General features: G+C 48.0%; 1 protein-coding gene across 5 annotated transcripts in view; it reads right to left on the reverse strand.

Moving 5' to 3' along the window:
* The window catches only part of DNMT3A (DNA methyltransferase 3 alpha), a 340200-nt gene that overhangs the window by 211793 nt on the left and 101846 nt on the right, over positions 1–26561 (reverse strand). For all 5 annotated transcript variants that reach the window (XM_063914961.1, XM_063914960.1, XM_063914958.1 and 2 more), the window contains exon 3: positions 23005–23106. In XM_063914961.1, the coding sequence (XP_063771031.1) occupies positions 23005–23106 (102 nt within the window). The remainder of the gene's footprint in view (positions 1–23004; positions 23107–26561) is intronic.

Below are 26561 nucleotides of genomic sequence, written 5' to 3' on the forward strand. Positions count from 1 at the left end.
GCAGAAGCTCAGTGTCTCCTAATTACAGTGCGGAGCAGAGACCCGGCCTCTAATACACACTCTCTGAGGCCTACACAGCAGAACTGTGTCAGCAACTCTCACCGACGCCAGACACCGAAACCCAAACTCATCCATAGAGGTTTCTGTAACCGGCTCCCAACCCCAGGGCACGTGCTACACTAAGTGCAGGGAATTTACTGCACTCCCTACAGCAACTCATATTCCTGCTGGGGATGACTACAAGCAAGACGCCCTCTGCTGGTGCCAGACGACTGTAATGTCGCCTCCCATGAGGTAGCGCTGTGTACACCCCTATAATTAGTGTGTTTGGTCAATTCAGCCGGCACAGCAGCAAAGCGGTGCGTAACACCTAGCGTACAGCTATGTAGTCACAGTGGTCAGGTCATGTTGGGGTGTAGTGTCCTATGTCTGTATAGGGTGTAATAGATGTAATATGGTCATGGCCAGTGGTCAGGTCATGTTGGGGTGTAGTGTCCTATGTCTGTATAGGGTGAAATAGATGTAATATGGTCATGGCCAGTGGTCAGGTCATGTTGGGGTGTAGTGTCCTATGTCTGTATAGGGTGTAATAGATGTATTATGGTCATGTCCAGTGGTCAGGTCATGTTGGGGTGTAGTGTCCTGTGTCTGTATAGGGTGTAATAGATGTATTATGGTCATGGCCAGTGGTCAGGTCATGTTGGGGGTGTAGTGTCCTATGTCTGTATAGGGTGTAATAGATGTATTATGGTCATGGCCAGTGGTAAGGTCATGTTGGGGTGTAGTGTCCTATGCCTGTATAGGGTGTAAGATATGTATTATGGTCATGGCCAGTGGTAAGGTCATGTTGGGGTGCAGTGTCCTATGTCTGTATAGGGTGTAATAGATGTATTATGGTCATGGCCAGTGGTCAGGTCATGTTGGGGGTGTAGTGTCCTATGTCTGTATAGGGTGTAATAGATGTATTATGGTCATGGCCAGTGGTCCGGTCATGTTGGGGTGTAGTGTCCTGTGTCTGTATAGGGTGTAATAGATGTATTATGGTCATGGCCAGTGGTCAGGTCATGTTGGGGGTGTAGTGTCCTATGTCTGTATAGGGTGTAATAGATGTATTATGGTCATGGCCAGTGGTAAGGTCATGTTGGGGTGTAGCGTCCTATGTCTGTATAGGGTGTAATAGATGTATTATGGTCATGGCCAGTGGTCAGGTCATGTTGGTAGTGTAGTGTCCTGTGTCTGTATAGGGTGTAATAGATGTATTATGGTCATGGCCAGTGGTCAGGTCATGTTGGGTGTGTAGTGTCCTATGTCTGTATAGGGTGTAATAGATGTATTATGGTCATGGCCAGTGGTAAGGTCATGTTGGGGTGTAGCGTCCTATGTCTGTATAGGGTGTAATAGATGTATTATGGTCATGTACAGTGGTCAGGGCATGTTGGGATGTAGTGTCCTATGTCTGTTTAGGGTGTAAGAGATGTATTATGGTCATGGCCAGTGGTCAGGTCATGTTGGGGGTGTAGTGTCCTGTGTCTGTATAGGGTGTAATAGATGTATTATGGTCATGTCCAGTGGTCAGGTCATGTTGGGGTGCAGTGTCCTATGTCTGTATAGGGTGTAATAGATGTATTATGGTCATGTACAGTGGTCAGGGCATGTTGGGATGTAGTGTCCTATGTCTGTTTAGGGTGTAAGAGATGTATTATGGTCATGGCCAGTGGTCAGGTCATGTTGGGGGTGTAGTGTCCTGTGTCTGTATAGGGTGTAATAGATGTATTATGGTCATGTCCAGTGGTCAGGTCATGTTGGGGTGCAGTGTCCTATGTCTGTATAGGGTGTAATAGATGTATTATGGTCATACCCAGTGGTCAGGTCATGTTGGGGTGTAGTGTCCTGTGTCTGTATAGGGTGTAATAGATGTATTATGGTCATGGCCAGTGGTCAGGTCATGTTGGGGTGTAGTGTCCTGTGTCTGTATAGGGTGTAATAGATGTATTATGGTCATGTCCAGTGGTCAGGTCATGTTGGGGTGTAGTGTCCTATGTCTGTATAGTGTGTAATAGATGTATTATGGTCATGGCCAGTGGTCAGGTCATGTTGGGGTGTAGTGTCCTGTGTCTGTATAGGGTGTAATAGATGTATTATGGTCATGGCCAGTGGTCAGGTCATGTTGGGGGTGTAGTGTCCTATGTCTGTATAGGGTGTAATAGATGTATTATGGTCATGGCCAGTGGTCAGGTCATGTTGGTAGTGTAGTGTCCTGTGTCTGTATAGGGTGTAATAGATGTATTATGGTCATGGCCAGTGGTCAGGTCATGTTGGGGTGTAGTGTCCTATGTCTGTATAGGGTGTAATAGATGTATTATGGTCATGGCCAGTGGTAAGGTCATGTTGGGGTGTAGCGTCCTATGTCTGTATAGGGTGTAATAGATGTATTATGGTCATGTACAGTGGTCAGGGCATGTTGGGATGTAGTGTCCTATGTCTGTTTAGGGTGTAAGAGATGTATTATGGCCATGGCCAGTGGTCAGGTCATGTTGGGGGTGTAGTGTCCTGTGTCTGTATAGGGTGTAATAGATGTATTATGGTCATGGCCAGTGGTAAGATCATGTTGGGGTGTAGTGTCCTGTGTCTGTATAGGGTGTAATAGATGTATTATGGTCATGGCCAGTGGTCAGGTCATGTAGGGGGTGTAGTGTACTATGTCTGTATAGGGTGTAATAGATGTATTATGGTCATGGCCAGTGGTCAGGTCATGTTGGGGTGTAGCGTCCTATGTCTGTATAGGGTGTAATAGATGTATTATGGTCATGGCCAGTGGTCAGGTCATGTTGGGGTGTAGTGTCCTATGTCTGTATAGGGTGTAATAGATGTATTATGGTCATGGCCAGTGGTCAGGTCATGTTGGGGTGTAGTGTCCTATGTCTGTATAGGGTGTAATAGATGTATTATGGTCACGGCCAGTGGTCAGGTTATGTTGGGGGTGTAGTGTCCTGTGTCTGTATAGGGTGTAATAGATGTATTATGGTCATGGCCAGTGGTCAGGTTATGTTGGGGGTGTAGCGTTCTATGTCTGTATAGGGTGATATAGATGTTTTATGGTCCGGTCATGTTGGGGTGTAGTGTCCTGTGTCTGTATAGGGTGTAATAGATGTATTATGGTCATGGCCAGTGGTCAGGTCATGTTGGGGGTGTAGTGTCCTATGTCTGTATAGGGTGTAATAGATGTATTATGGTCATGGCCAGTGGTAAGGTCATGTTGGGGTGTAGCGTCCTATGTCTGTATAGGGTGTAATAGATGTATTATGGTCATGGCCAGTGGTCAGGTCATGTTGGTAGTGTAGTGTCCTGTGTCTGTATAGGGTGTAATAGATGTATTATGGTCATGGCCAGTGGTCAGGTCATGTTGGGTGTGTAGTGTCCTATGTCTGTATAGGGTGTAATAGATGTATTATGGTCATGGCCAGTGGTAAGGTCATGTTGGGGTGTAGCGTCCTATGTCTGTATAGGGTGTAATAGATGTATTATGGTCATGTACAGTGGTCAGGGCATGTTGGGATGTAGTGTCCTATGTCTGTTTAGGGTGTAAGAGATGTATTATGGTCATGGCCAGTGGTCAGGTCATGTTGGGGGTGTAGTGTCCTGTGTCTGTATAGGGTGTAATAGATGTATTATGGTCATGTCCAGTGGTCAGGTCATGTTGGGGTGCAGTGTCCTATGTATGTATAGGGTGTAATAGATGTATTATGGTCATACCCAGTGGTCAGGTCATGTTGGGGTGTAGTGTCCTGTGTCTGTATAGGGTGTAATAGATGTATTATGGTCATGGCCAGGTCATGTTGGGGTGTAGTGTCCTGTGTCTGTATAGGGTGTAATAGATGTATTATGGTCATGTCCAGTGGTCAGGTCATGTTGGGGTGTAGTGTCCTATGTCTGTATAGTGTGTAATAGATGTATTATGGTCATGGCCAGTGGTCAGGTCATGTTGGGGTGTAGTGTCCTGTGTCTGTATAGGGTGTAATAGATGTATTATGGTCATGGCCAGTGGTCAGGTCATGTTGGGGGTGTAGTGTCCTATGTCTGTATAGGGTGTAATAGATGTATTATGGTCATGGCCAGTGGTCAGGTCATGTTGGAAGTGTAGTGTCCTGTGTCTGTATAGGGTGTAATAGATGTATTATGGTCATGGCCAGTGGTCAGGTCATGTTGGGGTGTAGTGTCCTATGTCTGTATAGGGTGTAATAGATGTATTATGGTCATGGCCAGTGGTAAGGTCATGTTGGGGTGTAGCGTCCTATGTCTGTATAGGGTGTAATAGATGTATTATGGTCATGTACAGTGGTCAGGGCATGTTGGGATGTAGTGTCCTATGTCTGTTTAGGGTGTAAGAGATGTATTATGGCCATGGCCAGTGGTCAGGTCATGTTGGGGGTGTAGTGTCCTGTGTCTGTATAGGGTGTAATAGATGTATTATGGTCATGGCCAGTGGTAAGATCATGTTGGGGTGTAGTGTCCTGTGTCTGTATAGGGTGTAATAGATGTATTATGGTCATGGCCAGTGGTCAGGTCATGTAGGGGGTGTAGTGTACTATGTCTGTATAGGGTGTAATAGATGTATTATGGTCATGGCCAGTGGTCAGGTCATGTTGGGGTGTAGCGTCCTATGTCTGTATAGGGTGTAATAGATGTATTATGGTCATGGCCAGTGGTCAGGTCATGTTGGGGTGTAGTGTCCTATGTCTGTATAGGGTGTAATAGATGTATTATGGTCATGGCCAGTGGTCAGGTCATGTTGGGGTGTAGTGTCCTATGTCTGTATAGGGTGTAATAGATGTATTATGGTCACGGCCAGTGGTCAGGTTATGTTGGGGGTGTAGTGTCCTGTGTCTGTATAGGGTGTAATAGATGTATTATGGTCATGGCCAGTGGTCAGGTTATGTTGGGGGTGTAGCGTTCTATGTCTGTATAGGGTGATATAGATGTTTTATGGTCAGGTCATGTTGGGGGTGTAGTGTCCTATGTCTGTATAGGGTGTAATAGATGTATTATGGTCACGGCCAGTGGTCAGGCTATATTGGGGGTGTAGTGTCCTATGTCTGTATAGGGTGTAATAGATGTATTATGGTCATGGCCAGAGGTCAGGTCATGTTGGGGGTGTTGTGTCCTATGGCCCTCATTCCGAGTCGTTCGCTCGGTATTTTTCATCGCATCGCAATGAAAATCCGCTTAGTACGCATGCGCAATATTCGCACTGCGACTGCGCCAAGTAATTTAACAATGAAGATAGTATTTTTACTCACGGCTTTTTCATCGCTCCGGCGATCGTAATGTGATTGACAGGAAATGGGTGTTACTGGGCGGAAACACGGCGTTTTATGGGCGTGTGGTTGAAAACGCTACCGTTTCCGGAAAAAACGCAGGAGTGGCTGGAGAAACGGGGGAGTGTCTGGGCGAACGCTGGGTGTGTTTGTGACGTCAAACCAGGAACGACAAGCACTGAACTGATCGCACAGGCAGAGTAAGGTTGAAGTTACTCAGAAACTGCTCAGTAGTTTGTAATCGCAATATTGCGATTACATCGGTCGCAATTTTAAGAAGCTAAGATACACTCCCAGTAGGCGGCGGCTTAGCGTGTGTAACTCTGCTAAATTCGCCTTGCGACCGATCAACTCGGAATGAGGGCCTATGTCTGTATAGGGTGATATAGATGTATTATGGTCATGGCCAGTGGTCAGGTCATGTTTGGGTGTAGTGTCCTATGTCTGTATAGGGTGTAAGAGATGTATTATGGTAATGGCCAGTGTTGGGGGTGTAGTGTCCTGTGTCTGTATAGGGTGTAATGGTCATGTTGGGGGTGTAGTGTCCTGTGTCTGTATAGGGTGTAATAGATGTATTATGGTCATGTCCAGTGGTCAGGTCATGTTGGGGTGTAGTGTCCTATGTCTGTATAGGGTGTAATAGATGTATTATGGTCACGGCCAGTGGTCAGGCTATATTGGGGGTGTAGTGTCCTATGTCTGTATAGGGTGATATAGATGTATTATGGTCATGGCCAGTGGTCAGGTCATGTTTGGGTGTAGTGTCCTATGTCTGTATAGGGTGTAAGAGATGTATTATGGTCATGGCCAGTGGTAAGATCATGTTGGGGTGTAGTGTCCTATGCCTGTATAGGGTGTAATATTAGTGTTCACTCTAAGCTTCTTTCGCAGGGCGCTGCGCCCTGCCCCTTTTCTGAGTGACAGAAAGCGCCCTGCCCGTTTGTGCCCGCCCTGCCGCCCTGTTAATCACCAAAGGACTGCCTTCTCCCCGCGCCAGCGCTGTCACTTCTCCCCGCGCCAGTGTGCTGTCATTTCTCCCCCTGCCGCACTGTTACTCCTCCCCCTGCCGCGCTGATAGCTCTCAGTTGAAGGTGGAGACAGGGTCAGCGTGCAGCGTGGAGGAGCAGCCAATCAGAGCCTGCGGTGTCTCCCGCCCGCCAGTCCTCCGGCATGGTTTGAAATTCCCCCTCACCACGGCGCTGCACGGCCATTCCCCCTCACCGCGGCGACCTGGGCTCTGCCGTCAGCATCAAGAGACTGGACCCGCTGCAACGGTGAGTGCTGCTCTGCATCTGCCCGTCCTCCCCTCCCTCCCAGTGCTCTCTCCCTGGTGCAATGTGTCTCAGTGCTCTCTCCCTGGTGCAATGTGCCTCAGTGCTCTCTCCCTGGTGCAATGTTTCTCAGTGCTCTCTACCTGGTGCAATGTTTCTCAGTGCTCTCTACCTGGTGCAATGTTTCTCAGTGCTCTCTACCTGGTGCAATGTTTCTCAGTGCTCTCTACCTGGTGCAGTGTTTCTCAGTGCTCTCTACCTGGTGCAATGTTTCTCAGTGCTCTCTACCTGGTGCAATGTGTCTCAGTGCTCTCTACCTGGTGCAATGTGTCTCAGTGCTCTCTACCTGGTGCAATGTGTATAACGTGCTCTCTACCTGGTGCAATGTTACTCGGTGCTCTCTACCTGGTGCAATGTTTCTCGGTGCTCTCTACCTGGTGCAATGTTTCTCGGTGCTCTCTACCTGGTGCAATGTTTCTCGGTGCTCTCTACCTGGTGCAGTGTGTCTTAGTGCTCTCTACCTGGTGCAGTGTGTCTCAGTGCTCTCTACCTGGCGCAATGTGTATAACGTGCTCTGCCTGGCGCAAAGTGTAGAATGTGCTCTGCCTGGCGCAATATGTATAACGTGCTCTACCTGTCGCAGTGTGTATAGGAGGTTCTACCTGGTGCAGTGTGTATTAAGCTGCACTACTGTGTGGTGTAATGTGAATTGCCACTATTATGTGGCCATGCCCCTTCCCCACGAAAAACAGCGCCCCTAAATTTTTGCTGCGCGCCTTTGGCGCACACTGCCCATTCTTTATCACGTGGGAATGGGAGGACCAAGCATTATAGTATGTACCTAATTTTGCCCTTCTAACTGAAAAATGTGCCCTCCCGAACGAAAAATGTGCCCTCCCGAATGAAAAATGTGCCCTACCCGTGATCAGCACCCTGCCCTAAAAAAATCCTAGAGTGAACACTAATAGATGTATTATGGTCATGCCCAGTGGTCAGGTCATGTTGGGGGTGTAGTGTCCTAGGTCTGTATAGGGTGTAATAGATGTATTATGGTCATGGCCAGTGGTCAGGTCAAGTTGGAGTGTAGTGTCCTATGTCTGTATAGGGTGTAATAGATGTATTATGGTCATGTCCAGTGGTCAGGTCATGTTGGGGGTGTAGTGTCCTGTGTCTGTATAGGGTGTAATAGATGTATTGTGGCCAGTGGTCAGGTCATGTTGGGGTGTAGTGTCCTATGTCTGTATAGGGTGTAATAGATGTATTATGGTCATGGCCAGCAGTCAGGTCATGTTGGGGTGTAGTGTCTTATGTCTGTATAGGGTGTAATAGATGTATTATGGTCATGGCCAGTGGTCAGGTCATGTTGGGGGTGTAGCGTTCTATGTCTGTATAGGGTGATATAGATGTTTTATGGTCAGGTCATGTTGGGGGTGTAGTGTCCTATGTCTGTATAGGGTGATATAGATGTATTATGGTCACGGCCAGTGGTCAGGTCATGTTGGGGTGTAGTGTCCTATGTCTGTATAGGGTGATATAGATGTATTATGGTCACGGCCAGTGGTCAGGTCATGTTGGGGGTGTAGTGTCCTATGTCTGTATAGGGTGATATAGATGTATTATGGTCATGTCATGTTGGGGGTGTAGCGTTCTATGTCTGTATAGGGTGATATAGATGTATTATGGTCACGGCCAGTGGTCAGGTTATGTTGGGGGTGTAGCGTTCTATGTCTGTATAGGGTGATATAGATGTTTTATGGTCAGGTCATGTTGGGGGTGTAGTGTCCTATGTCTGTATAGGGTGTAATAGATGTATTATGGTCACGGCCAGCGGTCAGGCTATATTGGGGGTGTAGTGTCCTATGTCTGTATAGGGTGATATAGATGTATTATGGTCACGGCCAGTGGTCAGGTTATGTTGGGGGTGTAGTGTCCTATGTCTGTATAGAGTGTAATAGATGTATTATGGTAATGGCCAGTGGTCAGGTCATGTTGGGGGTGTAGTGTCCTATGTCTGTATAGGGTGTAATAGATGTATTATGGTCACGGCCAGTGGTCAGGCTATATTGGGGGTGTAGTGTCCTATGTCTGTATAGGGTGTAATAGATGTATTATGGTCACGGCCAGTGGTCAGGTTATGTTGGGGGTGTAGTGTCCTATGTCTGTAGAGGGTGTAATAGAAGGAGATAGTACAGGTGGCTGGAAGGAGGTAGCCGGGGAAGGAAGTCGGTGTTCGGTGCATTTCCTGGCTCTCAGATATATTTAGCGATGTCCTCATGTGACTGAGCGGTGTCTGTGAATGATCCGCGTTTAGGACAGATGACACCTCTAACCCGTCAGAGATACAGACGAGGGCAGCCGATGTCTTAATGCCAGTTGTGTACAAACCCACAAGGAACGGGAAAGTCTCAGTGATGGATGTCACTCTATGCCGCATTTCTATACATTTCACACAGAACTAGATGGAACTAAACGCAAAAAATAAACGACATCATTTTTACAAACTTAACGCAGGACAAAGATGTACAGGTAACACCAGGTAACAATATAGTATAGGTAGCACCAGAGGGTACAGGTAACACCAGGTAACAATACAGTATAGGTATCACCAGAGGGTACAGGTAACACCAGGTAACAATATAGTATAGGTAACACCGGAGGGTATAGGTAACACCAGGTAACAATACAGTATAGGTAACACCTGAGGGTATAGGTAATACCAGGTAACAATACAGTATAGGGAACACCGGAGGATACAAGTAACAATACAGTATAGGTAGCACTGGTGAGTACAGGTAATAATATAGTATAGGTAATACCAGAGGGTATAGGTAACAATAAAGTATAGGTAATTCCGGATGGTACAGGTAACACCAGGTAACAATTATAGCATAGGTAACACCAGAGGGTAAAGGTAAAAGTACACAGATACAGTATAGGTAACATAGACAGTAAAAGTAACAGAACACAGATACAGTATAGGTAACATCAGAAAGTAAAAGTTAACAGCACACAGATACAGTATAGGTAATATCAGTGGGTAAAGGTAACAGGATACAGTATAGGTAACATCAGAAAGTAAAGGTAACAGCACACAGATACAGTATAGGTAACATCAGTGGGTAAAGGTAACAGTACACAGATACAGTATAGGTAACACCAAATGATACAGTTAACACCAGGTTGACAGGGCACAAGTAACACGAGATGTAGCACCAGATAGATACAGTATGGGTAACATCAGATGACAGATGTAGCACCAGGTAACAGAGCAAAGATATATATGTAACACCATGTGACAGGGCACAGATACAGTATATTGGTAACACCAGGTAACAGGGCAAAGTTTTATAGGTAACATCAGGTAACAAGGCACAGATACAGTATAGGTAACACCAGAGGACAGAGGTAACACCATATGTGACAGAGCACAGATACAGTACAGGTAACAACAGAGGACAGAGGTAACACCAGGTAACAGGGCACAGATACAGTATAGGTAACACCAGAGGACAGAGGTAACACCATATGTGACAGGGCACAGATACAGTACAGGTAACACCAGGTAACAGGGCACAGATACAGTATAGGTAACACCAGAGGACAGAAGTAACACCAGGTAACAGGGCACAGATACAGTATAGGTAACACCAGGTAACAGGGCGCAGATACACTATAGGTAACGCCAGGTAACAGGGTTCAGATACAGTATAGGTAACACCAGAGGTCAGAGGTAACAGGGCACAGATACAGTATAGGTAACACCAGATCATACAGGTAACACCAGGTGACAGGGCACAGATACAGTATAGGTAACACCAAGTGACAGGGCACAGATACAGTATAGGTAACACCAGGTGACAGGGCACAGATACAGTATAGGTAACACCAGCTCTAACAGGGCACATATACACTATGGGTAACACCAGAGGACAGAGGTAACAGGGCTCAGATACACTATAGGTAACACCAGGTAACAGGGTTCAGATACAGTATAGGTAACACCAGAGGTCAGAGGTAACACCAGGTAACAGGAAACAGATACAGTATAGGTAACACCAGGTAACAGGGCACAGATACACTATAGGTAATGCCAGGTAACAGGGTTCAGATACAGTATAGGTAACACCAGAGGTCAGAGGTAACACCAGGTAACAGGGCACAGATATAGTATAGGTAACACCAGATGATACAGGTAACACCAGGTAACAGGGCACAGATACAGTATAGGTAACAGGGCACAGATACACTATAGGTAACGCCAGGTAACAGTGTTCAGATACAGTATAGGTAACACCAGAGGTCAGGCACTGTGGGGGTTATTTGTATACCTGGCACTGTGGGGGGTATTTGTATACCTGGCACTGTGGGGGGTATTTGTATACCTGGCACTGTGAGGGGCATTTGTATACCTGGCACTGTGAGGGGCATCTGTATACCTGGCACTGTGGGGGGCATCTGTATACCTGGCACTGTGGGGGGCATCTGTATACTTGGCACTGTGGGGGGCATTGTATACCTGGCACTGTGGGGGCATCTGTATACCTGGCACTGTGGGGGGCATCTGTATACCTGGCACTGTGGGGGGCATCTGTATACCTGGCACTGTGAGGGGCATTGTATATCTGGCACTGTGAGGGGCATTGTATACCTGGCACTGTGGGGGCATCTGTATACCTGGCACTGTGGGGACATCCGTATACCTGGCACTGTGGGGGCATCTGTATACCTGGCACTGTGGGGACATCTGTATACCTGGCACTGTGAGGGGCATTTGTATACCTGGCACTGTGGGGGCATCTGTATACCTGGCACTGTGAGGGGCATTTGTATACCTGGCACTGTGGGGGCATTTGTATACCAGGCACTGTGGGGGCATCTGTATACCTGGCACTGTGGGGACATCTGTATACCAGGCACTGTGGGGGCATCTGTATACCTGGCACTGTGGGGACATCTGTATACCTGGCACTGTGAGGGGCATTTGTATACCTGGCACTGTGGGGGCATTTGTATACCTGGCACTGTGGGGGCATCTGTATACCTGGCACTGTGAGGGGCAATTGTAGATCTGGCACTGAACTATTGGGGGCATATGTGTATCACGTCCCATTTTAACTGGCCACACCCATTTTTTTGGCGCGCGCGGGGGCAGACTTGTATGGCCACCGAAGGATTTTATAAATATCCAAATGGCCCTCGGTAGAAAAAAGGTTCCCTACCCCTGCTCTACGGACTAGGAGAAAAAGATTTACCGGTAGGTTTAAAATCTTATTTTCTCTTACGTCCTAGAGGATGCTGGGGACTCCGTAAGGACTATGGGGTTTATACCAAAGCTCCAGACAGGGCGGAAGAGTGCGGACGACTCTGCAGCACCGACTGAGCAAACGCAAGGTCCTCAGCAGCCAGGGTATCAAACTTATAGAACTTTGCAAAAGTGTTTGAACCCAACCAGGTAGCTGCTCGGCAAACCTGTAAAGCCGAAACGCCTCGGGCAGCCGCCCAAGAAGAGCCCACCTTCCTAGTGGAATGGGCCTTTACCGAATTTGGTAATGGCAATCCAGCCGTAGAATGCGCCTGCTGAATCGTGTTACAGATCCAGCGAGCAATAGTCTGCTTTGAAGCAGGAGCGCCAAGTTTGTTGGCTGCATACAGGACAAACAGTGCCTCTGTTTTCCTAACCAGAGCAGTCCTGGCTACATAGATTTTTAAGGCCCTGACTACATCCAGGGACTTAGAGTCCTCCAAGTCACCTGTAGCCACAGGCACCACAATAGGCTGGTACATATGAAATGATGAAACCACCTTGGGCAAAAATTGAGGACGAGTCCTCAACTCCGCTCTATCCACATGAAAAATCAGATAGGGGCTCTTGTGAGACAAGGCCGCCAATTCGGACACCCGCCTCGCAGATGCCAAGGCCAACAACATGACCACCTTCCAAGTGAGAAATTTTAATTCAACAGTCTGAAGCGTTTCAAACCAGTGAGAGTTTAGGAACCGTAACACCACGGTAAGGTCCCATGGTGCCACTGGGGGCACAAAAGGAGGCTGGATGTGCAGCACTCCCTTTACAAAAGTTTGGACTTCTGGGAGAGAAGCCAATTCCTTCTGAAAGAAAATAGATAGGGCCGAAATCTGTACCTTAATGGAGCCTAACTTCAGGCCCATATCCACTCCGGTCTGTAGAAAGTGGAAAAAACGGCCCAGATGGAAATCTTCCGTAGGAGCATTCTTGGCTTCACACCAAGATACATACTTCCTCCAGATGTGGTGATAATGTTTCGCCGTCACCTCCTTCCTAGCCTTTATCAGCGTAGGGATGACTTCTTCCGGAATACCTTTCCCAGCTAGGATTCGGTGTTCAACCGCCATGCCGTCAAACGTAACCGCGGTAAGTCTTGGAACACGCAGGGCCCCTGCTGCAACAGGTCCTCCCTGAGAGGAAGAGGCCACGGATCTTCTGTGAGCATTTCCTGAAGATCTGAATACCAGGCCCTTCGAGGCCAATCTGGAACAATGAGTATTGTCTGCACTCTTTTTTGTCTTATGACTCTCACTATTTTTGAGATGAGAGGAAGAGGAGGGAACACATAGACCGACTGAAACACCCATGGTGTCACCAGGGCGTCCACCGCTACTGCCGGAGGGTCCCTTGACCTGGCACAATACCTCCGAAGCTTCTTGTTGAGGCGTGACGCCATCATGTCTACTTGAGGAAGTCCCCAATGACTTGTTATCTCTGCAAAAACTTCTTGATGAAGTCCCCACTCTCCTGGATGGAGATTGTGTCTGCTGAGGAAGTCTGCTTCCCAGTTGTCCACTCCCGGAATGAAGACTGCTGACAGAGCGCTTACGTGATTTTCCGCCCAGCGAAGAATCCTGGTGGCTTCCGCCATTGCCACTCTGCTCCTTGTCCCGCCTTGGCGGTTTACATGAGCCATGGCTGTGACGTTGTCTGATTGAATCAGAGCCGGTAGGTCGCGAAGAAGATTCTCCGCTTGTCGTAGACCGTTGTATATGGCCCTCAATTCCAGTACGTTGATGTGTCAACAAGCCCCCTGGCTTGACCATAGTCCCTGAAAATTCCTTCCTTGTGTGACTGCTCCCCATCCTCGGAGGCTCGCGTCCCTGGTTATCAGAACCCAGTCTTGAATGCCGAACCTGCGACCCTCTAGAAGGTGAGCACTCTGCAGCCACCACAGGAGAGACACCCTGGCCCTGGGGGACAGGCTTATCTTCTGATGTATTTGTAGATGGGACCCGGACCACTTGTCCAGAAGGTCCCACTAAAATGTCCTCGCATGGAACCTGCCGAAGGGGATGGCCTCGTAGGCTGCCACCATTTTTCCCAGAACTCGAGTGCATTGATGAACAGACACTCTTTTTAGTTTTAGCAGGTCTCTGACCATGTTCTGGAGGTCATGGGCTTTTTCCATTGGGAGAAAAACCCTCTTCTGTTCCGTGTCCAGAATCATGCCTAGGAATGATAGACGAGTCGTTGGAATCAATTGAGACTTTGGCAGATTTAGAATCCAACCGTGCTGTTGTAGCACTCTCAGGGAGAGTGACACGCTTTTCAGCAATTGATCTCTCGATCTCACTTTTATCAGGAGATCGTCCAAGTATGGTATAATTGTGATTCCCTGCCTGCGCAGGAGCACCATCATCTCCGCCATCACCTTGGTGAAAATCCTCGGGCCGTGGAAAGCCCAAACGGCAACGTCTGTAACTGGTAATGACAGTCCTGTACAGCGAATTTGAGGTACTCCTGATGAGGAGGATATATGGGGACATGAATGTATGCATCCTTTATGTCTAGTGACACCATAAAATCCCCCCCTTCCAGGCTGGAGATCACTGCCCGGAGTGATTCCATCTTGAATTTGAACTTTTTCAAGTACAGGTTTAGGGATTTTAGATTTAAAATGGGTCTGACCGAGCCATCCGGTTTCGGGACCACGAACAGGGTTGAATAGTACCCTTTCCCCTGTTGGACTAGGGGAACCTTGATAATCACTTGCTGTTGACACAGCTTCTGAATTGCAGCTAACACTATTTCCCTCTCTGGGGGAGCAGCTGGAAAGGCCGACTTGAAAAATTGGCGAGGAGGCACCTCTTCGAATTCCAGTTTGTAGCATTGGGACACAATTTCCAGCGCCCAAGGATCCACGTCTGACAGAACCCAGACCTGGCTGAAGAGTCGAAGACGTGCCCCCACCGGTGCGGACTCCCTCAGTGGAGCCCCAGCGTCATGCGGTGGATTTAGTGGAAGCCGGGGAGGACTTCTGCTCCTGGGAACTAGCCGTAGCAGGTGTTCTTTTCCCTCTACCCTTACCTCTGGCGAGTGAGGAAGAGCCCCGACTTCTTCTGGACTTATGCAACCGAAAGGACTGCATCTGATATTGTGGAGTTTTCTTTTGCTGTGGGGGAACAAAAGGCAAAAAAAAGTAGATTTACCCACGGTAGCTGTGGAAACCAGGTCCGCGAGACCTTCCCCAAATAAACCTCACCCTTGTAAGGTAAAACCTCCATATGAAAGAAAAAAAACAATAGTGTAGATTCTGGCGCAAAGGTTATCAGCCCAATCTAAATCCTCAACAGATCCGCCCAAACAACAGATCAACCAATAACATATAACAAAAAATCGGAGGATAGATCAAAGGTGATAACAGAAAAATAAGGTTATAGGTATACGTCACTTATGTGGTATGGAGTCCTTCTCAGAATTGCCACTCTTTTGATCGTCTCACAAATTCCAGATATTAAACATGTAAAAAAGAGAAAATACACAAACATAGGAGGTATTGCATAATACAAAATGATTTAAACAGCCCGTGAATGTCCAGAAAGGGAAACCCTATGGTGCCGGACCGAATTTGATAGAAGATGAGGATAGTATCTCGCCACCACTTCACTATATTAGTGGACGTACCGAAACTCATATCAAAATTGGCAGGAACAGGTGTGTAAAGGTATCTTTAGTACTATGTCCCACGTGATATAGGGCAGAGAGGAGACTGCAGCGGATAACGTACCCCACTCACTTGTAAAGGGGGGTTAGTCCCACGTATCAAGGTATCTTTAAACCAGAATCAGAAATGACGTCCAAGATAATTCAACAGGTTTATTCATAAAAAAAGTCCATAAAACGGCAATCTGATACTTTTCTATGATACTTCCACTCTCCAGTTTGTACAATAACATGCAGGTCAGATATGATAGACAAAGAAACTGATGTAATCCGGTTTTACACCAGTACTGTCTTATTGCGCACACTTCTAAAGTGGTATCCCATGAAAAGGACAGAGCGTCAGATAAAAAATGGTAAAACTCACTGCCTGGACTTTTTTATGAATAAACCTTTACAAGTGAGTGGGGTACGTTATCCGCTGCAGTCTCCTCTCTGCCCTATATCACGTGGGACATAGTACTAAAGATACCTTTACACACCTGTTCCTGCCAATTTTGATGTGAGTTTCGGTACGTCCACAAACATAGTGAAGTGGTGGCGAGATACTATCCTCATCTTCTATCAAATTTGGTCCGGCACCATAGGCTTTCCCTTTCTGGACATTCACGGGCTGTTTAAATCATTTTGTATTATGCAATACCTCCTATGTTTGTGTATTTTCTCTTTTTTACATGTTTATTATCTGGAATTTGTGAGACGATCAAAAGAGTGGCAATTCTGAGAAGGACTCCATACCACATAAGTGACGTATACCTATAACCTTATTTTTCTGTTATCGCCTTTGATCTATCCTCCGATTGTTTGTTTCATAAAACCTCCATATGCCTCTTTGAGTCGGCATCACCTGTCCATTGGCGGGTCCACAGGGCTCGCCTAGCAGAAATCGCCATGGCGTTGGCTCTCGAACCTAGCAGCCCAACGTCTCTCTGAGCGTCTCTCATATATAAGACTGCGTCTTTAATGTGACCTATGGTCAATAAAATGGTATCCCTATCCAGGGTATCAATGTCAGCTGACAAGGTATCTGTCCAAGCTGCAACCGCACTACAAACCCAAGCCGATGCTATTGGCGGTCTGAGTAAAGCCCCCGTATGTGTATAAATAGATTTTAAGGTAGTTTCCTGTCTGCGATCAGCAGAATCCTTGAGGGCTGCCATGTCTGGAGATGGTAGCGCCACCTTCTTGGACAAGCGCGTTAAAGCCTTGTCCACCCTGGGCGAGGATTCCCACCGTACCCTGTGCCGTGCAGGAAAAGGATACGCCATAAGAATCCTCTTGGGAATCTGCAGTTTTTTGTCTGGAGTTTCCCAAGCTTTTTCAAATAACTCGTTTAGCTCATGAGATCGGGGAAACGTTACCTCAGGTTTCTTTTCCTTAAACATGTGCACCCTCGTGTCAGGGACAGAGGGGTCATCTGTGATATGTAAAACATCTTTTATCGCAATAATCATATAATGAATACTTTTGGCCACCCTTGGGTGTAACCTTGCATCATCGTAATCGACACTGGAGTCAGAATCCGTGTCGGTATCAGTGTCTGCTATTTGGGATAGGGGACGTTTTTGAGACCCTGAAGGGCCCTGTGACACAGCTAAAGCCATGGATTGACTCCCTGCTTTTTCCCTGGACTCTGCTTTGTCCATCCTTTTATGTAATAAAGTCACATTTGCATTTAAAACATTCCACATGTCCAACCAATCAGGTGTCGGCGTTGCAGACGGAGACACCACAATCATCTGCTCTACCTCCTCCTTAGATGAGCCTTCCGCTTCAGACATGCTGACACACTCGTACCGACACCCCCCCACACACAGGGATATATTTATATGGAGACAGTTCCCCAATAAGGCCCTTTCGAGAGACAGAGAGAGAGTATGCTAGCACACACCCAGCGCCAACTCACACTGGAAACAAAATTCCCAGATAAATAGCGCTTTTATATATAATTATCTGTATATAATACACTCACTGCGCCTTACAAATGCCCCCCCCCCCCCCCCCCTCTTTTCTGCCCTGTGTCACCGTGTTCAGCAGGGGAGAGTCCGGGGAGCCAGCTTCTCTGCAGTGCTCTGTGGAGAAAATGGCGCTGGTTAGTGCTGTGGATCAAGCTCCGCCCCCCCAGCGGCGGGCTTCGGTCCCGCTCAATTTTGTAATACTGGCAGGGGATTTTAATATATACTGCCTCCGCAGCCTATATATGTACTAGCCAGTCCTAGAGGTGTAATATTGCTGCCCAGGGCGCCCCCCCTGCGCCCAGCACCCATCCGTGCCTGCAGTGTGTGTTGTGTGTGGGAGCAATGGCGCGCAGCGTTACCTCAGAGAAGATCTGAAGTCTTCTGCCGCCTCTGAAGTCTTCTTTCTTCGTATACTCACCCGGCTTCTTTCTTCCGGCTCTGTGAGGAGGACGGCGGCGCGGCTCTGGGACGAACTGCGAGGGGAGACCTGCGTTCTGACCATCTGGAGCTAATGGTGTCCAGTAGCCTAAGAAGCAGAGCCTATCATTTAAGTAGGTCTGCTTCTCTCTCCTCAGTCCCACGATGCAGGGAGTCTGTTGCCAGCAGTGCTCCCTGAAAATAAAAAACCTAACAAAATACTTTTTTCAGAGAAACTCGGGAGAGCTCCCTGTAATGCACCCAGTCTCCTCTGGGCACAGTAATAAACTGAGGTCTGAAGGAGGGGCATAGAGGGAGGAGCCAGTGCACACCCATTCTAAAGTTTCTTTATAGTGCCCATGTCTCCTGCGGAGCACGTCTATACCCCATGGTCCTTACGGAGTCCCCAGCATCCTCTAGGACGCAAGAGAAACTGGTAATACCTAGTAACAGGGCACAGATACAGTATAGGTAACACCAGAGGATACAGGTAACACCAGGTAACAGGGCACAGATACAGTATAGGCATACCTCCCAACATGACCCTCTCCAGGAGGGACACAATGCTCTGCTTCTGGATTTTTCTCTTAATTTATGATTGCCGGCACCTGTTTTGAACATGTAATGGATAAGAAAGGTGTTTCACTACAGGTGATGGCAATCATTCAGTAAGAAGGAAGTCCAGAAGCAGAGCATTCTGTCCCTCCTGGAGAGGGTCATGTTGGGAGGTATGGTATAGGTAACACCAGAAGATACAGGTAACACCAGGTGACAGGGCACAGATACAGTATAGGTAACAGGGCACAGATACACTATGGGTAACACCAGATCATACAGGTAACACCAGGTAACAGGGCACAGATACACTATGGGTAACACCAGATCATACAGGTAACACCAGGTAACAGGGCACAGATACAGTATAGGTAACACCAGGTAACAGGGCACAGAAACAGTATAGGTAACACCGGGTAACAGGGCACAGATACAGTATAGGTAACACCAGGTAACAGGGCACAGATACAGTATAGGTAACACCGGGTAACAGGGCACAGATACAGTATAGGTAACACCAGATAATACAGGTAACACCAGGTAACAGGGCACAGATACAGTATATGTAACACCGGGTAACAGGGCACAGATACAGTACAGGTAACACCGGGTCAGGGCACAGATACAGTATAGGTAACACCAGATAATACAGGTAACACCAGGTAACAGGGCACAGATACAGTATATGTAACACCGGGTAACAGGGCACAGATACAGTACAGGTAACACCAGGTAACAGGGCACAGATACAGTATAGGTAACGCCAGGTAACAGGGTTCAGATACAGTATAGGTAACACCAGATAATACAGGTAACACCAGGTAACAGGGCACAGATACAGTATAGGTAACGCCAGGTAACAGGGTTCAGATACAGTATAGGTAACACCAGGTGACAGGGCACAGATACAGTATAGGTAACACCAGGTGACAGGGCACAGATACAGTATAGGTAACACCAGAGGATACAGGTAACACCAGGTAACAGGGCACAGATACAGTATAGGTAACACCAGAAGATACAGGTAACACCAGGTAACAGGGCACAGATACAGTATAGGTAACACCAGAAGATACAGGTAACACCAGGTAACAGGGCACAGATACACTATGGGTAACACCAGATCATACAGGTAACACCAGGTGACAGGGCACAGATACAGTATAGGTAACACCAGATGATACAGGTAACACCAGGTAACAGGGCACAGATACAGTATAGGTAACGCCAGGTAACAGGGTTCAGATACAGTATAGGTAACACCAGGTAACAGGGCACAGATACAGTATAGGTAACACCAGGTGACAGGGTACAGATACAGTATAGGTAACACCAGGTGACAGGGCACAGATACAGTATAGGTAACACCAGATAATACAGGTAACACCAGGTAACAGGGCGCAGATACAGTATAGGTAACACCAGGTGACAGGGCACAGATACACTATAGGTAACACCAGATAATACAGGTAACACCAGGTAACAGGGCGCAGATACAGTATAGGTAACGCCAGGTAACAGGGTTCAGATACAGTATAGGTAACACCAGGTAACAGGGCACAGATATACGATGGGTAACACCAGAGGACAAAGGTAACATCAGGTGACAGGGCACATATACAGTATAGGTAACACCAGGTAACAGGGAACACATACACTATGGGTAACACCAAAGGACAAAGGTAACACCAGGTAATAGAAGCCAACAAATTAAGAGAAATACAAGCTGCACTATAATGTCCCTGAATAAATCATGACTTAAATTTTTCATAAGACTGAATATTATATTTCACGGAGTCTAAGACAAAGTAGAGCAGAGATTCAGAACCTCTTCCGCTGGGGCCAGCGATGTCTGCGAATAAGTCTGGCTTATCAGTATCCACGGTTTCATTATTAATGCACCAGTATGTGGATAACCATAAAGAAATGAATATGAAGTAGATCACTGTTAAAGGATGTTAAAAATATTCTGAAACGTCTACAAAACAATATAATTAAACATTCAGCGTGTTATTTGATAATGCACAACGCATTTAGAAGGAGCAAATTATGGGCACACACCCACAAATTCACTGACCGAGCTTTGGGTGTTGACCTCTAACTGAACCCTCAGACTAGAAACAATTGCTCAATCTTATAGACTTGTATTTAAGTACATAGGAACGATACACATTCATGGGATGAAATCAGAAGTGGAGATGACCCAGGCTCAGATGCCACCAAGTCAAATGGCCTCTAGGAAGGCAGCAATACCCCTATCCTTTTCTCAACATTCTCTAGAGAGCCACCAACCTTAAGGTGCATACACACTTGGCGTTTTTGATCAGCGTGTATGCACATCGATGATCGTAGGAGACTGTTGAGGCGGCGGCTAGCGATGATGCGGGAGCGCACATCAGCGCTCATCGCTAGCCCATACACACAGGGCGAGTTTGAGCTCAAAGTAGCTGAAAATGCCAAAAATGAGCTACTTTGAGCTCAAAATCGCCCAGTATGTATGGGCCTTTACTCTCGTCAACAGTCTCTAGATAGACAGCAATGACCTTAACCTTCTCAGCATTCTCCAGAGTGTCACCAACACTCCTACTCTCCTCAACATTCCCTAGATAGGCACAATGCCCTTACTCTTCTAAACCTTCGCCAGATAGGCACAATGCCGCCACTCTTCTCAATCTCCCCAAGAGGGTCCCCAACGACCTTACTCTCTTCAGCATTCTCTAGAAAGACACCAACACCCCTACTCTCCTCAACATTTCCTAGATAGGCACAATGCCCCTACTCTTCTCAAACTTCCCAAGAGGGTCACCAACACCCCTACTTTCGTCGGCATTCCCTAAATAGGCGCAATGCCCCTACTCTTCTCAACCTCCCCAAGAGGGTCCCCAATGACCTTACTCTCCTCAACATTCCCTAGATAGGCACAATGCACCTACTCTCCTCAATATTCTTTAAAGAGGCACCAACACCTTAACTCTCGTTAACATTCCCTACCCTTCTCGGCATTCTCCAGAGAGTCACCAACACTTCTACTCTTCCCAGCATTCTCCAGAGAGTCACCAACACTTCTACTCTTCCCAGCATTCTCCAGAGAGTCACCAACACTTCTACTCTTCTCAGCATTTCATAAAGAGGAACAATGTCCCTACTCTTCTCAAAATTCCCTAGAGGGTTACCAATAATCCTTATCACCTAAGTAGTGTCAACCTGCCATACGGATGTCTAATCTCATCAACATTCCCTAGAGAGACATTATTCTCTAACACTCCTACTCTTCTCAACATTCTATAGAGTGGCAAGAACACCCCTACTCTTCTCAACATTCTATAGAGTGGCACCAACACCCCTACTCTTCTCAACATTCTATAGAGTGGCACCAACACCCCTACTCTTTTCTCTAGAGATGCACCCTACTCAACATTCACTAGAGAGGAACTAACACACCTACTCTCAGCATTCTCTAGAGAGGAACTAACACCTACTCTCAGCATTCTCTAGAGAGGAACTAACACACCTACTCTCAGCATTCTCTAGAGAGGAACTAACACACCTACTCTCAGCATTCTCTAGAGAGGAACTAACACACCTACTCTCAGCATTCTCTAGAGAGGCACCAACGTCCCTACTCTCCTTGGTATTCTCTAAAGTGGCACCAACACTCCAATTCTTCTCAAGTATTTAATAAAGCTGTAGCGAAACGTGCCAGTTGATCTTTTCCATACCCACCTTTATCCACTGGCAAGAACAAATCACCATTATTTCCACTGCTTGGACTAATAATGGACTACGGGGTCTATTTACTAAAGCCTTGGATGGAGATAAAATGCACATACCGGTACATAAAGTACCAGCCAATCAACTCCTGTCATTTTTTAAACCCAGCCTGTGACATAGTAGATAGGAGCTGATTGGCGGGTACTTTATCTCCATCCAATTTATCTCCATCCAATGCTTAGTAAATTGACCCCTAAATCTAAGTAATCATCCTAAGGTCCTTTCACCTCCATATCAGAGGTTGATGCCTTCTGGAACACCGCAAGCCTTGAGAGGACTAGTTACCCCAGGAATATCTGGATAAAGCTTTAAGCCAGCCCTCCAGCCGTCACAATCATGGTAACTTTTCATAAATAAAAACGGTTATCCAACAGTCCGGATTAACTGGTTCCTTATACACATAAACGCATTGCTATTGTACGCCAAGATTTGTGTTTTATCTTATTGTTCTAATCATGTTTATTCAATTCATGAGCGGTTTTTACCAGTCTTTTCTTAATTAATCAATATTAGACATACCAGGTCACCCACCATACTATGGATAAAGCGGTAACACAGAATACGGTCAGGGGGCGGTAGCGGCGCACAGATTAGCGTCAGGTTATGGTAACAGCATGTAGCCCGTAGCACAATGAGACAGTGGAACCGGAAAGGAGACAATGTACTCTCCACAAATTCCACTTCAACGCTCCTCCATGAACATATCAGCCAGAGGGTGTGAGATTATGCTAAAGCCACCCGCTACTCACCGCGTCAACCCGGCGTCTCCTGCCTGGGCGCCCAACTTTCTTCACAGACGCCCCAACATCCTTCTCGTCCTTACTCTTCTGATCACTAGCGTCGTCTTTTCCCTGCGGAATAACAGAAGACGGTGTTACGGTATGTGCATATGTTGCCACGTACAGTATATGGTCTTGCACATTGTCAAGTAGATACAGACCAGACAAGGGGTAATATCCCGGAAAGTGGAGAGAGATAAAGTACCAACCAGCCAACATGGCAGATGGAGAGAGATAAAGTACCATCCAATCAGCTATCTGCCATGTTGGCTGGTTGGTACTTTATCTCTCTCCAAGGCTTAGTATATAGACCCCCCAGAGACATGAGGGGAATATAAAGCAATGGAATAAAGGGGGGAGGGGGGGGGGGGAGAAAGGGGGGAGCAGAGAAAAAGAGATATTGGAAGAAGGGGGCGGAACACAGTGGAAGTAAAGTTGGGAACACACACTGACATGCGCTGAGGTAAATGGCTGAGGAGGCACTGGCTAGTACCAGATACCGATTTACACACAATATATCAGCCACAGGGTACATGTGGGCATTTTACACAGGTGCAGCAGTATATACATGTGGGCATTATACACAGGTGCAGCAGTATATACATGTGGGCATTATACACAGGTGCAGCAGTATATTCATGTGGGCATTATACACAGGTGCAGCAGTATATACATGTGGGCATTATACACAGGTGCAGCAGTATATACATGTGGGCATTATACACAGGTGCAGCAGTATATACATGTGGGTATTATACACAGGTGCAGCAGTATATACATGTGGGCATTATACACAGGTGCAGCAGTATATACATGTGGGCATTATACACAGGTGCAGCAGTATATTCATGTGGGCATTATACACAGGTGCAGCAGTATATACATGTGGGCATTATACACAGGTGCAGCAGTATATACATGTGGGCATTATACACAGGTGCAGCAGTATATACATGTGGGTGTTATACACAAGTGCAGTGGTATATACATGTGGGCATAATACACAGGTGCAGCAGTATATACATGTGGGTGTTATACACAGGTGCAGCGGTATATTCATGTTGGCATTATACACAGGTGCAGCAGTATATACATGTGGGCATTATACACAGCTGCAGCGTTATATACATGTGCGCATTATACACAGGTGCAGCAGTATATACATGTGGGCATTATACACAGGTGCAGTAGTATATACATGTGGGCATTATATACAGGTGCAGCAGTACATAACGCTGGAAATTTGGTGATTATTGATCAGGGAAGTGTGGAAATGGTAGACGGCGGGGGGGTCTGGCACTGCTCACCTGCCAAAGACTTTTTCCTCCAGGGTTTTGACTATAAAAATAAGAGAAAGAAGATATTTCTAATATATTCTTTGTATTTTTCAGATACTTTATATAGTCAGAACTCTGGTGTATACATTAGTATGACAGGAAAGGCTCTGCCTCACCGCACCGCACCGCACGTTACTGGTAAAGAGGTGAAGTACGTGCCTGTATAATACCTCTCCCCCAAACTGCTCTGCCAATGGCAGCTCCAGAGGTGGCCTGCAACGCAGTCCAAAATGAAAATCCCTATTACCACACCAACTGCCCCAAACACTGCCAGACATCGCAGGCCGGGACTCGCTGGCAGGTGCTGGGTCTCCCCTATTTTAGTTTTGGACTCCAACCCCTATCTCTGGAAAGGAAATCCAGGAACAGAGCGTTTTATACCTAATGGAATGGGTCAGGTTGTAGGGTATGTTACCATGGCTACCAGTCCCCGCCCCGCGTATCATAGCGACCAGTCCCTGCCCAGCGTATCATAGCTACCAGTCCCCGCCCCGCATATCACAGCGACCAGTCCCCGCCCCGCATATCACAGCGACCAGTCCCCGCCCCGCGTATCACAGCTACCAGTCCCCGCCCCGCGTATCACAGCTACCAGTCCCCGCCCCGCGTATCACAGCGACCAGTCCCAACCCGCGTATCACAGCTACCAGTCCCCGCCCCGCGTATCACAGCTACCAGTCCCCGTCCCGCGTATCACAGCGACCAGTCCCCGCCCCGCGTATCACAGCGACCAGTCCCCGCCCCGCATATCACAGCTACCAGTCCCCGCCCCGCGTATCACAGCTACCAGTCCCCGCCCCGCGTATCACAGCTACCAGTCCCCGCCCCGCGTATCACAGCGACCAGTCCCCACCCGCGTATCACAGCTACCAGTCCCCGCCCCGCGTATCACAGCGACCAGTCCCCGCCCCGCGTATCACAGCGACCAGTCCCCGCCCCGCGTATCACAGCGACCAGTCCCCACCCCGCGTATCACAGCTACCAGTCCCCGCCCCGCGTATCACAGCTACCAGTCCCCGCCCCGCGTATCACAGCGACCAGTCCCCGCCCCGCGTATCACAGCGACCAGTCCCCGCCCCGCGTATCACAGCTACCAGTCCCCGCCCTGCGTATCACAGCTACCAGTCCCCGTCCCGCGTATCACAGCGACCAGTCCCCGCCCCGCGTATCACAGCTACCAGTCCCCGCCCCGCGTATCACAGCTACCAGTCCCCGCCCCGCGTATCACAGCTACCAGTCCCCGCCCCACGTATAACAGCGACCAGTCCCCGCCCCGCGTATCACAGCGACCAGTCCCCGTCCCGCGTATCACAGCGACCAGTCCCCGCCCGCGTATCACAGCTACCAGTCCCCGCCCTGCGTATCACAGCTACCAGTCCCCGCCCCGCGTATCACAGCGACCAGTCCCTGTCCCGCGTATCACAGCGACCAGTCCCCGCCCCGCGTATCACAGCTACCAGTCCCCGCCCCGCGTATCACAGCTACCAGTCCCTGTCCCGCGTATCACAGCGACCAGTCCCCGCCCCGCGTATCACAGCTACCAGTCCCCGCCCTGCGTATCACATCTACCAGTCCTCGCCCCGCGTATCACAGCTACCAGTCCCCATCCCACGTATCACAGCGACCAGTTATACAGCTCCCTCTGTCTCTGCTCACCTGTAACACTCCCCCCCCCAAACTTCCTGTCTCTGCTCTCCTGTAACACCCTCCCCCCAGCTCCCACTGTCTCTGCTCTCCTGTAACACACTCCCCCCAGCTCCCACTGTCTCTGCTCTCCTGTAACACACTCCCCCCCAGCTCCCACTGTCTCTGCTCTCCTGTAACACACTCCCCCCAGCTCCCTCTGTCTCTGCTCTCCTGTAACACACTCCACCCAGCTCCCACTGTCTCTGCTCTCCTGTAACACACTCCCCCCCAGCTCCCACTGTCTCTGCTCTCCTGTAACACACTCCCCCCCAGCTCCCTCTGTCTCTGCTCTCCTGTAACACACTCCCCCCCAGCTCCCTCTGTCTCTGCTCTCCTGTAACACACTCCCCCCCAGCTCCCACTGTCTCTGCTCTCCTGTAACACACTCCACCCAGCTCCCACTGTCTCTGCTCTCCTGTAACACCACCCGCCCCCCAGCTCCCACTGTCTCTGCTCTCCTGTAACACACTCCACCCAGCTCCCACTGTCTCTGCTCTCCTGTAA

This window comes from Pseudophryne corroboree, chromosome 4 (assembly GCF_028390025.1).
Source record: "Pseudophryne corroboree isolate aPseCor3 chromosome 4, aPseCor3.hap2, whole genome shotgun sequence".
Lineage (NCBI taxonomy): Eukaryota > Metazoa > Chordata > Amphibia > Anura > Myobatrachidae > Pseudophryne > Pseudophryne corroboree.